Raw genomic sequence first — 14,119 nt, 5'->3', positions numbered from 1 at the left:
TGTGGTATAATCAGTGATCGAGCATCATCTCTTCTTATGAACATTTAAACCAAGGGATTGGGAATTTGTTTGTTTTTAGAGAGAATTGGTGAGCCAAGGGATTGGGATCCAATCATATAAGATTGCCAAGCAAAATTTAATGAACGCATTGGTTGAGGAAGAGATATACATGTTTTGATTCGGAGATCTCAATATCTCCTAACACCCAATGAATTCCCCATTTCTAATTTCCAATTTCTCTTTACATTCTGCAACTCAATTCTTGCAATCACCCCCATTCCCTTTTAATTTCAGCAATTTACATTCTGCTCTTTAATTCATGCAATTTAAGATTCCGCCATTTCAATTTCTTGTCATTTACTTTTCCCGCCAATTTTACATTCCGCAATTCTCATCTAAATCTTGAATCCGCTCAACTAGAACACACTTCTAATCTGAATTGCTCACTCAACCAATCCTTGTGGGATTCGACCTCACTCTATTGTGAGTTTTTACTTGACGATAACCGGTGCACTTGCCGGAAGGAATTTTGCCGATCGTGCAATTTCCTAAATCGTAGCATAACAAGTTTATGCGCATCAAGTTTATGGCGCCGTTGCCGGAGATTGGTTTTCGATTGACAATTCTCCAATTGGATGTTAACTAGATTGAGCATTTTTTTTTTGTTTTGATTAATTCAGTACAAGTTACTTGTTGAATTTTAATTTCTGCACTCTGTTACATGCTTTCTTTCTTTATGCCTTTAAATTCAAGCAACTAACTCACTGACTCACTAACTGTTTGAATTAATTCCTCAATTGCTTTAACCATACTCTTCCATTAACCAAGAGTATTTCACTTGTTGTTGCCTGTGCTGTGTTCTTGTATGACAGGTAGGAGAGGAGAGACATCAACTCCTCCATATACCGAACCAGAGAGGACCCTTCATAGACTTAGAAGGGAAGCAAGAGGGAAGAGAGTACTGGGAGAAGAAGAATCTGAAGGAGAATCTGAGGACAATTTTGAGGAAGCTCTAGATCTCAACATGGATAGAGAAGTTCACAACCATGAGAGAGCTGATGGAAACAATGCCATTCCTGAGAGGAGGGTTCTTAGTTCATACATAAACCCAACCTCTGGGAATTGTGGTAGCAGCATTCAGAAACCACCCATTCAGGCCAACAATTTTGAGCTCAAACCACAGCTAATATCACTTGTGGAGAATCATTGTTCATTTGGTGGGAGTGCTAATGAAGATCCCAACCAACATCTCACAAAATTCCTGAGAATTTGTGACACTGTGAAGACCAATGGAGTCCAGGAAGATGCCTATAAACTGCTTTTGTTCCCATTTTCACTTAGGGACAAAGCAGCTAAGTGGCTGGAATCATTTCCAAGGGGGAGTCTAACAACATGAGATGAGGTGGAAAGCAAGTTTCTGGCACGTTTCTACCCCCCACAAAAGGTCAATAGGCTTCGATCTGAGGTTCAGACTTTTAGACAACAAGATGGTGAAACTCTCTACGAGGCATGGGAGAGATTCAAGGATTTGACAAGGAAATGCCCACCGGACATGTTCCATGACTGGGTGCAATTGCATATTTTCTATGATGGACTCTCTTATGAATCAAGGAAGGCTGTAGACCATTCATCAGGAGGTTTATTGAACAGGAAAAAGACTGTGGAGGAAGCCATTGAAGTGATTGAAACAGTGGCTGAGAATGAGTACTACTATGCATCAGAAAGGCACAACACTAAGGGAGTCATGGAGCTAAACCATGTTGATACAATTCTAGCCCAAAACAAAGTGTTTGCCAAGCAACTAGCAGAGCTTACCAGGCAATTAGAAACAAAGCAAGTGGCTGCAATACACACACAAGATCAAGAGGAAGTAAGCATTGAAGGAGGTGATTGGGAAGAGGCCAACTATGTGGGAAACCAACAAAGGCAATCATATGATCCACATTCCAACACTTACAACCCAGGATGGAAAAATCACCCAAACTTTGGGTGGGGGAACCAACAAACCCAACCACAAAACCACAAACCTTACAACCACAACCAACATAACAATTCCACATACCAAAATTCCAACCAAAGATCATACCAAGCCACACAAAACACTTACTCCCAACCACCATATCATGGCCAAAATAATCAACCTACCCAACCTAATCCGAACCAACAATTTCAAGATCAATTAAACCGGATAGAAGGAATGCTTGCAACCATGAGTCAAGACATAACCGAATTGAAAGCTTTTAAGGAAGAAGTAAACTCTAACCTGCAAAACCAAGGAGCTGCCATCCAGAAGCTAGAAAATCAAATTGTGTATTTGTCTAAGCAAACCCCTGGGACAAGCGCTTCTCATGCTGCCAAGGCTATTGCAAGGGAAGAATGTAAAGCCATAACCCTCAGAAGTGGAAAGAATCTGAAGGAGATCTCAAAGGAAACCACAGAGGATGAAGCAAAGGAAAATGTGAAAGACAAAGAACAAGGACAATCTTTTACACCGTCTGCAACAAAAGAAAAAGAAAAAGAGGTCCTGAAGCCTTATACACCTAAAGCACCTTATCCTCAACGTTTGATGAAAAGTGAAAAAGATGGCCAATTCTCCAGGTTCTTGGAGATTTTCAAGAAGCTTCAAATCAACATTCCCTTTGCTGAGGCAATAGAGCAAATGCCACTATATGCAAAATTCTTAAAGGAATTGATGACCAAGAAGAAAAGCTGGAGAAATGAGGAAACTGTATTGTTAACTGAAGAATGCAGTGCCATCATTCAGCACAAATTGCCTCAGAAATTGAAGGATCCAGGCAGTTTCCAAATCCCCTGCATCATAGGAGAAGTCATGGTGGAGAAGGCCTTGTGTGACTTAGGGGCCAGTATCAATTTGATGTCTCTAACAATGATGAGAAGAATGAAGATTGAGGAAGCCAAACCAACAAGAATGGCCCTCCAATTGGCAGATCGAACTTTTAAATTCCCTCATGGGATAGTTGAGGATTTGTTGGTGAAGGTGGGAGATTTTATATTTCCTGCTGATTTTGTGGTGTTAGATATAGAGGAAGAAGCCAAAGCTTCAATAATTCTGGGAAGACCATTCCTGGCTACTGCTGGAGCCATCATAGATGTACAAAAGGGTGAACTCACTCTTAGACTACATGATGAGAAATTGGTGTTTAATGTATTCAAGGCAATGAGCTATCCATCAGAATCACTAAGGGAATGCATGAGGGTGGATGTAGTGGACATTGCAGTACAAGAAACCTTTGAGGAAACAACAAAGGAAGTGGCAGAGGAGGAGTTCACCAAGGACATAGAAGTTAGTGACATCAAGGCTGCTGAAACAACCATGCCAAACATGCCAGAGATAGTGAAAGAAGAGGAGGAAGCACCAAAACCTGAGCTCAAGGCACTGCCCCCTAATCTCAAGTATACATACTTGGGTAGTGATGAGAGCTATCCTGTTATCATTAGCTCTGCCCTGAGCCAAGAACAGGAAGAAGAATTGATCAAGGTGCTACAAACTCATCAAGATGCCATAGGATGGACCCTAGCAGATTTGAAGGGGATAAGTTCATCCATATGCATGCATAAAATCTTGTTAGAAGAGGATGCTAGACCCTCCATTCAAGCTCAGAGAAGATTGAATCCCGTCATGAAAGAAGTGGTACAAAAGGAAGTTATGAAGTTATGGCAGGCAGGGGTAATCTACCCCATTTCTGATAGCCCATGGGTTAGTCCCATCCATGTAGTTCCCAAGAAAGGTGGGATAACTGTGGTGCCAAATGAGAAGAATGAACTCATACCCACAAGAACCGTCACTGGGTGGAGGATGTGCATAGACTACAGGAAGCTTAATGAAGCCACCAGAAAGGATCATTTCCCACTCCCATTCATGGATCAGATGCTTGAAAGGCTTGCCGGACATGCTTACTATTGTTTTTTAGATGGATATTCAGGCTACAACCAAATAGTAGTTGATCCTAAAGATCAAGAGAAAACATCATTTGTTTGTCCATATGGAGTTTTTGCTTATAGACGCATGCCCTTTGGATTGTGCAATGCACCTGCCACTTTCCAAAGATGCATGCTGTCCATCTTTTCGGACATGATTGAAAAATTTATTGAGGTCTTCATGGACGATTTTTCTGTGTTTGGAGATTCTTTTCCTAGCTGCCTACACCACCTTGCCTTGGTGCTTAAGAGATGCCAAGAGACTAACCTAGTATTAAACTGGGAAAAGTGTCATTTCATGGTCACAGAAGGAATAGTCCTTGGCCACAAAATCTCTAATAGAGGCATTGAGGTGGACAGAGCTAAGGTGGAACTCATTGAAAAATTACCTCCACCAAGTAATGTCAAGGCAGTTAGGAGTTTTTTGGGACACGCTGGTTTTTACAGAAGGTTTATTAGAGACTTTTCTAAAATAGCCAAACCTTTGAGTAACTTGCTTGTCTCTGATACACCCTTTGTATTTGATAAAAATTGCATGCTAGCCTATGAACTTTTGAAGCAAAAACTTTCCTCTGCACCTATCATTGCCCCACCTGATTGGAACTTACCTTTTGAACTGATGTGTGATGCATCAGACCTTGCTATTGGGGCAGTGTTAGGACAAAGGAAAGACAATTTGGTACATGTGATTTATTATGCCAGTAAAGTCTTGAATGATAACCAAAGGAATTACACAACCACTGAAAAAGAACTCTTGGCAATAGTCTTTGCATTTGACAAATTTAGATCCTATCTCATTGGATCTAAAGTCATTGTCTTCACTGATCATTCAGCTTTAAAATACTTACTTGCTAAACAAGAATCCAAACCAAGACTTATTAGATGGGTTCTTTTGTTGCAGGAATTTGACATTGAAATCAAAGACAAGAAGGGTGTAGAGAACAAGGTGGCAGACCATTTATCAAGAATACCATGTGAAGAAGGAAGCGCACAAAGCACACATATAAATGAGTGCTTTCCTGATGAACAACTCATGGTAATTCACAAAGCACCCTGGTTTGCAGACATAGCAAACTTCAAGGCCACTGGGAGTTTACCGTTGGAATTTAACAAACATCAAAGGAAGAAATTGGTAAATGATGCCAAATACTTCATCTGGGACGAACCATACTTGTTCAAAAAATGTTCCGATGGCATACTCAGAAGATGCATATCCGAGGAAGAAGGAAGGGAAGTCTTATGGGACTGCCATGGCTCCACTTATGGAGGACATTTTGCAGGAGAAAGAACAGCAGCTAAGGTGTTGCAGTGTGGTTTTTATTGGCCCACTATCTTCAAAGATGCAAAAGAATTAGTGAAGCACTGCCATGAATGCCAGAAAGCGGGGAACCTGCCAAGAAGAAATGAAATGCCACAACAATTCATCCTGGAACTTGAATTGTTTGATGTATGGGGGATAGATTTCATGGGACCCTTTCCCTCCTCATACTCAAATAATTACATTCTTGTGGCAGTAGACTATGTCTCCAAATGGGTTGAAGCAATAGCAACTCCAACCAATGATAATAAGGTAGTCATGAACTTCCTCAGAAAACACATTTTTTGCCGTTTTGGGGTTCCAAGAGCAATCATCAGTGATGGAGGAAGCCACTTCTGCAACAAACCATTAGAGGCATTGCTCCTAAAATATGGAGTCAAACACAAGGTAGCCACACCATACCATCTACAGACAAGTGGGCAAGCCGAAATATCTAACAGAGAACTCAAAAGGATCCTGGAAAAGACTGTGGGAACTTCAAGGAAGGATTGGTCGATTAAGCTAGATGATGCTCTTTGGGCATATAGGACAGCTTTCAAAACACCAATTGGAATGTCTCCTTACCAACTAGTATATGGAAAAGCTTGCCATTTGCCACTGGAGTTGGAGCACAAGGCATACTGGGCATTGAAACTTTTGAACTTGGACAGCAAAGCTGCTGGAGAAAGAAGGATGTTGCAAATTCAAGAGCTGGAAGAATTCAGAGCGGAAGCTTATGAGAATGCCAAAATTTACAAAGAAAGAGCAAAGAAGAAGCATGACAGCAACATAGCCCCAAGGAAATTTGAAGAAGGACAAAAAGTATTACTCTACAATTCTAGGCTGAAGCTATTTCCAGGGAAGCTAAAATCAAGGTGGTCTGGACCATTCCTTGTCACCAAGGTCTCCAAATATGGACAAGTAGAAATCATGGAAGAAAAGTCACAACGAACCTTCATTGTGAACGGTCAAAGACTCAAACATTACTTGGGAGATGTGGAGGAGAAGGACAAGGTTAAATATCACCTCAACTGAGGAAGCTGACCGTCAAGCTAATGACGTTAAAGAAGCGCTTGTTGGGAGGCAACCCAACCGGAGGTAATAACCTTTTGCTGTTTCTTTTATTTGTTTCAATAAAAAGGGTGAAGTAGTTTCTGTGCATTGCAAAGGATTAAGTTTGGTGTTTCACACGAAACAATGAATTCATGGATCAATAATTCAAAGGGGAATGTGTGACTCTAAGTTTGGTGTTCCACCATAAAGATCAACTGAACACAACAACCTTTGAATTATATGAAAGGAACAACCATTCTAAGCAGTCACAGAAATGCTTAAAACCCTTAGCAGCAACTTCATTCCAAAGAGAACTCAAGGATTCAAAGAACAGAGAAGTAAGTGGAAGACTAAGTTTGGTGTTCACACACCAACTTAAGACTCAGATACTTATCCACACATAGTTGAGCTAACCACTCAAGTGCTTGAGAAGCAAGCAACTTCATCACTCTTTGCAGGAAAGGAAACAAGGATCTTAAAGCATGAAGCAACAATTAGGAGAAGAAGGAGAAATCAAATTGTTTCCTGGCAACAAAGAGAAAACAAGGAATTTCACAAGGTGGTATTGTTCCTTGATAATTCTTTAAAAAGGGCAAACAAAAGCATGCTTGTTCTGGTTTAAACTGTAAATGTTGAATCTTTCTGGAATGTGAAGTTTTTAGTATATTTGTCTGTTTATTGCTTTGAATAAAGTGAATACCTAGATGTTTGGGTATAACTCCACCTTCTTAAACAAATGCTTGCCATGCTTGTTCTGTTTCCAAAAATAAAAGAAAAGTTTGAACAAAAGTAACTTGGCTCAATTAGTGACAAATCAAGTAGAATTAAGTGGTGGTATGCATGCTTGATTGTTTAAGTCAGATCACTGGAAATAGAGTGTAGAATTACCATTTTTTATGTAGAAATTGAAAACTGTCTATGGATCTTGATGAATAAATGTCTTTGGCCATGAAAAAGAAAGAAAAAGAAGAAGAAAAAGCCACTAAAAAAGGCAACCAAAAAGCAGAAAAATTGAGAAAATAAGCTAGGCACCAATGGTTTGAACTTCTGAGACAAATTCCTGTGGTGTTTATGTATTAAGGATATGCTTGGATGAATAGGTTCTGAGGAGTGTTTCAACACTCGGTAACTTGGGTTAACTAACCCGGGATTATCAACCAAAAGTCCATTATCAAGAGCAACCTAAATACAAAACATTTAGTCACACAAAGAGGTGCTGGGCACCAATGTCTCAAGAAGAAATGTGAACTAAAATGCCTAAAGTGGATATGTGTAGTGCACTGATAAGAAAAAGAAAATGCCAAAGGCTTGTGCAACACATGACACTAAGCAAACAAGGAGCAAAGTAGCTCTAAGAAAAAGAAAAGAAAAACAAAGAAGAGAAAAGTGCCAAAGACATAAGAATAACAAGAGGCCATAGCAGTGTTTGATGGATGCAATGAAAAAGTGATAATCTTACCTGATAAGTATGAAAAAGTGATGCTGCAACTTTCTGCATAAAACCCTTCTGATGAACTTCAAATGCTTGCTAATATAGCCAATGTAATTGCTTTCTGTTTCATACTTTCTTCTCAAATAACTCAGGACTTGCTTAGGGACAAGCAAGTATTAAGTTTGGTGTTGTGATGCCAAGGCATCTTAGGCTAGTTTCACTAGCATTTTTCTGTTAGTTTTAGTTGTTTTATGCATTTTCTTGAGCTTAAAGTAACCAAAAATGGTTAAATGAAGAACAAAGCAATGAACCATCTAAACAGTATGATTTTAATGCAAATTCCATGAGTTTTAGTTATATTACTTGAATGCTATGAATGGAAGATTTCTCATGAAATTTTGCAAGACTTTGATGCAATTGTTTGGATGATTTCAGGGAAGAAGAGGCTAAGCAAGGAAGCAACAAAATCAATAAAGGAAGCTTGAATATCATATGTGGAGTTTAAGTTCCAGTTTAAGCCTAAACTGGAGCTTAAACGCCAGAATCAGGAAGGCTAAGAAATGCTGGAATTGAAGTTTAACCTCCAGTTTAACCTTAAACTGGAGGTTAAACGCCAGAATGAAAGACTCACCAAAGAAGCATTTCCACGTTTAACCTCCAGTTTAACCTTAAACTGGAGGTTAAACGCCAGAATGAGAATGCCACTCAGGAAAGAGTTCCACGTTTAACCTCCAGTTTAACCTTAAACTGGAGGTTAAACGCCAGAATGGGAAAAGCACCAGGGAGCCATTTCCACGTTTAAGCTCCAGTTTGACCTCAAACTGGAGCTTAAACGTGTTCGACCAAGTTTTCTCCTCCAGGGCTACCCTTCTAAGCTTCCACGTTTAACCTCCAGTTTAACCTTAAACTGGAGGTTAAACGTGTTCGACCTCCAGGATGCCTCCTTCCATTTCCACGTTTAACCTCCAGTTTAACCTCAAACTGGAGGTTAAACGTGTTCGACCTCCAGGGCTGCCCTTCCTATATCCACGTTTAAGCTTCAGTTTAACCTTAAACTGAAGCTTAAACGTGTTCGACTACATGACTCTCCAGGGCTGCCTTCTTCCATTTCCACGTTTAAGCTTCAGTTTAACCTTAAACTGAAGCTTAAACGTGCTTCTACAAAAGGCCTCACTGGAAGTGTCTGGCGTTTAAGCTGCAGTTTAAGCTTAAACTGCAACTTAAACGCCACTCTTGGAAAAGGTTTCTGGGCCAAAAATATTGCGGTTTAAGTTAGTCTTTGAGCACAAACATTAACTTAAACTTACTCTGGTATGAAACCCAATTGAATATCATGGTTTATGGGATTGGGCCTGAAGGATTGATGAGTTTGAAATTTCAATTTATTGAGTCATGTGTCATTATTTGATTATCACTAAGTTGGCTCAATGAATGTTACAGAATTTGGATCAACAGCCTCATCAAGATTATGGATCATAAACCCAAGGCAAAAGGAAAGCAGGGAGAGGCCTCAAAGCCCAAGAAACACAACAGAAGCTCAATATAGAAAGTGTATAAATAGGATAGAATTTAAGTGAAGAGGGGGGACTTTTGGAACTTTTACCTTTTCATTTTTAGCTAGTTTTCATATCTTTGTAGTTGAATTCAGAGCTATGACTCACTAAACCCCTTTCATTGGGTTAGGGAGCTCTATTGTAATTCAATGAATCAATAATAGTTTATCTTCTTCTTCAATCTTTTCTCTTGAATTTTGTTAGAAAGCTTCTCGTTCTAATTCCATTGGGTAGTTGTCTTGGGAAAGAAACTACCCATAATTGGAATCCTTCGGAACCTTGGGAAAGGAATGGAGGATTCATGCTAGAGAAGCTTTCTCACAGTGAATTGGATTGGGGATTGGATGGATATTGTGACATGTAATCCTACCAAATTGTGGTTCATGAAACCGTGTGGTATAATCAGTAATCGAGCATCATCTCTTCTTATGAACATTTAAACCAAGGGATTGGGAATTTGTTTGTTTTTAGAGAGAATTGGTGAGCCAAGGGATTGGGATCCAATCATATAAGATTGCCAAGCAAAATTTAATGAACGCATTGGTTGAGGAAGAGATATACATGTTTTGATTCGGAGATCTCAATATCTCCTAACACCCAATGAATTCCCCATTTCTGATTTCCAATTTCTCTTTACATTCTGCAACTCAATTCTTGCAATCACCCCCATTCCCTTTTAATTTCAGCAATTTACATTCTGCTCTTTAATTCATGCAATTTAAGATTCCGCCATTTCAATTTCTTGTCATTTACTTTTCCCGCCAATTTTACATTCCGCAATTCTCATCTAAATCTTGAATCCGCTCAACTAGAACACACTTCTAATCTGAATTGCTCACTCAACCAATTCTTGTGGGATTCGACCTCACTCTATTGTGAGTTTTTACTTGACGATAACCGGTGCACTTGCCGGAAGGAATTTTGCCGATCGTGCAATTTCCTAAATCGTAGCATAATAAGTTTATGCGCATCATTCCCGCCCTTGAACGCGAAGCAACATATGGCAAAATTTATATCATTTAGAAGCCCCGGATGTTAGCTTTCCAATGCAACTAAAACCGCCTCATTTGGACCTTTGTAGCTCAAGTTATGGTCGATTGAGTGCGAAGAGGTCAGGCTTGACAGCTTTACGGTTCCTTCATTTCTTCATGAGTTCTCCCACTTTGCATGCTTTTCTCCTCACTTCTTCCATCCAATACTTGCCTTATGAACCTGAAATTACTCAACAAACATATCAAGGCATCGAATGGAATTAAAGTGAATTAAAATCACCAATTTTAGGGCCTAAAAAGCATGTTTTCACATTTAAGCACAAATCAAGGGAGAATTTCAAAACCATGCTATTTCATTGAATAAATGTGAGAAAAGGTGATAAAATCCCCCCAAATTAAGCACAAGATAAACCAAAAAATTGGGGTTTATCAAATCCTGAGGTTTAAATACTTCGGTTATTAATTTTATTGGGTTTACTTAAGTGACAACCAAAGTTTTTTATACGAAAGGTCTCTCTGTTGGTTTAGAAACTATACTAGCAACGAGGGTTTATTTGTGAATTTCTAGACCACACAAAAGTCCTTTCGTCAGTGATCACAATTTCCATGCCTTAGCCAAGAGTTCTTTTCCTTTCCTTTATTAGTTAATTATCATTTACTTTCTTGTCATTTACTTTCCTTGTCAATTGCCAAATCAAACCCCCTTGTTCCTTCATAACCAATAATTGAGCACTTCATTGCAATTCCTTGTGAGATGACCCGAGGTTTAAATTAAAGCTTTGATGGAGGATTATTAGTTGGTTTTGGACTATGCTTACAACGAAGTTCTTTTTTCTATTGATGAAATTCTAGACCAACGATAAATCTTCTTTCAAGTTTTTGGCGCCGTTGTCGGGGAATTGCAATGGTGTTATATTATTGGCTATTGTATATGTGAATATTGTGAATATGTTTGCCTTTTTGCATGTTTGTTAGTTTTTGTTAGGTTTACAACTTTGTTGCTTATTTTTGTTAGCTTTTGTTTTTATTTACCACTATGAATTCTCACCCTTTTGGCTATGAGTGTGGTTACCACTATGTTGTAGGAGTTGGAAACTACAATGACAACATGCATCAAGGATGGAACAATCAAAGATGGGAGGAGCCTCAAGGAATTGATCAACCTTCTCGGCAACAACCTTCCCAAATATGCTATGAGCAAGAGCCATTCCATGATGCATACCAATCCAATGGCTATGGTGGACCTCCTTGTGATTATCAACAACCACCACCATATGACTACGAACTACCTGCTCAATATAGCCCTCAACCATCATACTCACAAGCCCCATACCACCAAACACCTCCATATGACCTAAACTCATATCCACCATACCAACCACCTATGAGCCATATGAACCATACTTAGAACTACCACAATTCTAACCCCAATACCCTCAAGAACCACCACCTCTATACGATTCTTACAAAGATGAATCACCTCCCATGTATGAGAACATTCAACCACAAGAGGAATATCCCTTTCCACTACAACCCTCCATGGAAGAATATCCATGTCCATTAATCCAAGAGCAATATGATCCTACCTATGTTAGTCAAGTGGAACAAGAGCCATGGGATCGTCTCAAGGAAGCAATGGATCGGCTTCAAGTAATCATCCGTCAAAAGGAGCAAGAAGAAGCCTAAAGGACGAACAAAGCTATCGAGGCTAACCTTGCCAAAATTAAAGCCAACTTGGATGAATGTGAGAAATCAACCGAAGAGTGGAGCATGAAGGAGATTTTAGAATCCCAACATGAGGACAAGGAGATGGGGTATGTCTTGCAATAAATGGAGGAGAAAGAGATCGTTGAATAAGAAGAAGTGGTTGAAGACCTAGGCAAAGTTGAACAAGAGGTGGATTCCAAGCTTGAAAACACTCCCACACCAAGTAATGTTGTTGATGATTTTGTGGAAGTTGTTGAACATTCTTCCATTAAGCATGAATTCGATGTTGAGGAGGATATTTTGCAACCTCCACTACAAGGGTTTTTCTCATTTGTGGCGGTTTTTTTCCTGTTTATGGCGGTTTCAAACCCCCACAAAAAGGATCGTGGCAGTTTTAAAAACTCCCAAAATTGGAGGTGCCACGAGCTCTTTTGTGGCAGTTTTTCACAACCCCCACAATTCCATTCAGTGGTGGTTTTCTATCCTTTTTTGGGGGATTCTGTGCTAGTATTTTGTGACAATTCTTGGTTAATTATTGTGGCAGTTTAGAACCCCCACAAAAAGAATTTCCAATTAAAAAAAAATACACATTCATGTGGGGTTTCAACCTCCATAAAGATGCCAATATTATTCTTAAACAATTAATCTGAATACTAGAATTACATTATTATACTACTAAACAATTATCATTTAAAAGAAATCTTTAAATAAGACACATTAAAAATTTAGAAGAAAATTAAAATATTACATATTTGAACAAAATTTAACACAAGAATACTTTGAAATATAAAACAAGACACTTGGGTCTGTCAATATGACCTCAACCAAATTGGGTAGTAAGAACCCCTTCGCATCCCAATTGGATGAAATAGAGATTGTATTTCAACTATATAATGCACTAAAATCAATTTGGCTGATTAAAGCATTCTAGCTGTTATTTTAAAATATGAAGACACCCTAAGCAGAAGCAATCAACCATGCAATCTGTATTTTGCAGATTAATAAACATAATAATTACACCGACATTATCTAACCTTTATTCTTGGCTGGTGACTCCTTTGATTTGGATTTGTTGCTAGAAAGATCCTTTAACATAATAAAATTAGAGGGGGCATGAGAATAGAGACAGTTATTCCAAAGTGTGCAACACAATTTGCAGCTGAAAAGTAAGAATGCTGAAGACCACACTCCTAACCTCATTATTAGCATCTCAAATAAAGAAGATATGGTTACCTTTTTCAAAGATTCCTAAAGTTGGTAAAGAATCATCATTCTTCTTGAGTACCTGAAAGCCCATATATTTCACAAAGCCATTAGATTTTTGGAGTGACTAAAAAGTGGTAATAATTAGTTTAAATTCAATTCCAACAAAGCACCTATACCAATAAAAGGTGCTTCTTACCCACAATTTCTCCTTTTTCTTTTTGGTTTGGAAATTTGAGGTGTGGCTTTTATTGTGTTATTGTTCAGATTTATCAAGCCTGAGGATATTCCTGTAAGGTATAAAGGACTGAGTAGGACTAGTGATTTGCAAAATGGTCCCCCAAAACCTGCTTCTGTGTTATTTAGAGTGGTGCAAGTATCAAGGACAGTTAACATATTTATAATTCAAAATCAGAACACTCCAATCATGTATACCTCAACAAAACAGAGGGTATTAGGCAATATTAGAAATCTTCAAAATATTAGGCAATTAGAGATTATGACATTCATTTTCAATTTTTATGAGAATGATCAACACTAAACTGTAAAAACTACCTATATTTATCCCCTGAGAAGCACAAAGAGAGACATGAGGAAAAGGCTTCTTGATTGATGATATGTACTAAAATCCTCCAAGTGCAGAAACCGGATAAATCTATATTAATTGATTCTTTATATTAATTGTATTAATAGAAGAACAAGAATGTAAAATGAAAATTATCAGTACAGATCTAGAAAAAATTAGAGCCAGGATCAGGAGAATAGTGCATCCCTTCTATGAGCCGAAAACAGATGAGAAAATGCATAAAGGATTGGTGTGGACATTAAGGAAGCAAGCATTCATATTAATAGAATCTCTAAATTGAGCCTTACTTCAGTTGGAGTCATTGTGCCAGAAATGTATAAAACTTCACCATTCTGAATGTAATACATAACATCCTGG

At 38.6% G+C, this 14,119-nt stretch overlaps 1 protein-coding gene and 1 non-coding gene across 2 annotated transcripts in view; one reads left to right on the top strand and one right to left on the bottom strand.

The window, feature by feature from the left end:
• Positions 1–13,890, top strand: part of LOC148574226 (uncharacterized) — a 69,227-nt gene extending 55,337 nt beyond the window's left edge. Inside the window, exons 2-6 of the mRNA XM_088505873.1 lie at positions 2,599–2,750; positions 3,591–5,173; positions 5,669–6,177; positions 13,444–13,552; positions 13,870–13,890. Of these exons, the coding sequence (XP_088361999.1) occupies positions 2,599–2,750; positions 3,591–5,173; positions 5,669–6,177; positions 13,444–13,552; positions 13,870–13,890 (2,374 nt within the window). The remainder of the gene's footprint in view (positions 1–2,598; positions 2,751–3,590; positions 5,174–5,668; positions 6,178–13,443; positions 13,553–13,869) is intronic.
• On the bottom strand, positions 1,451–1,554 carry LOC148574227 (small nucleolar RNA R71). Its single transcript, XR_015905739.1, has one exon. It is a non-coding gene; the product is annotated as a small nucleolar RNA R71 (small nucleolar RNA).
• Positions 13,891–14,119: the final 229 nt, after the last annotated feature.

Source organism: Arachis ipaensis, chromosome B2 (genome assembly GCF_059453495.1).
Source record: "Arachis ipaensis isolate K30076 ecotype BB chromosome B2, ASM5945349v1, whole genome shotgun sequence".
NCBI lineage: Eukaryota > Viridiplantae > Streptophyta > Magnoliopsida > Fabales > Fabaceae > Arachis > Arachis ipaensis.
The sequence above is the reverse complement of the archived record's forward strand: the minus strand, read 5'-3'. Positions and strand labels throughout refer to the sequence as shown.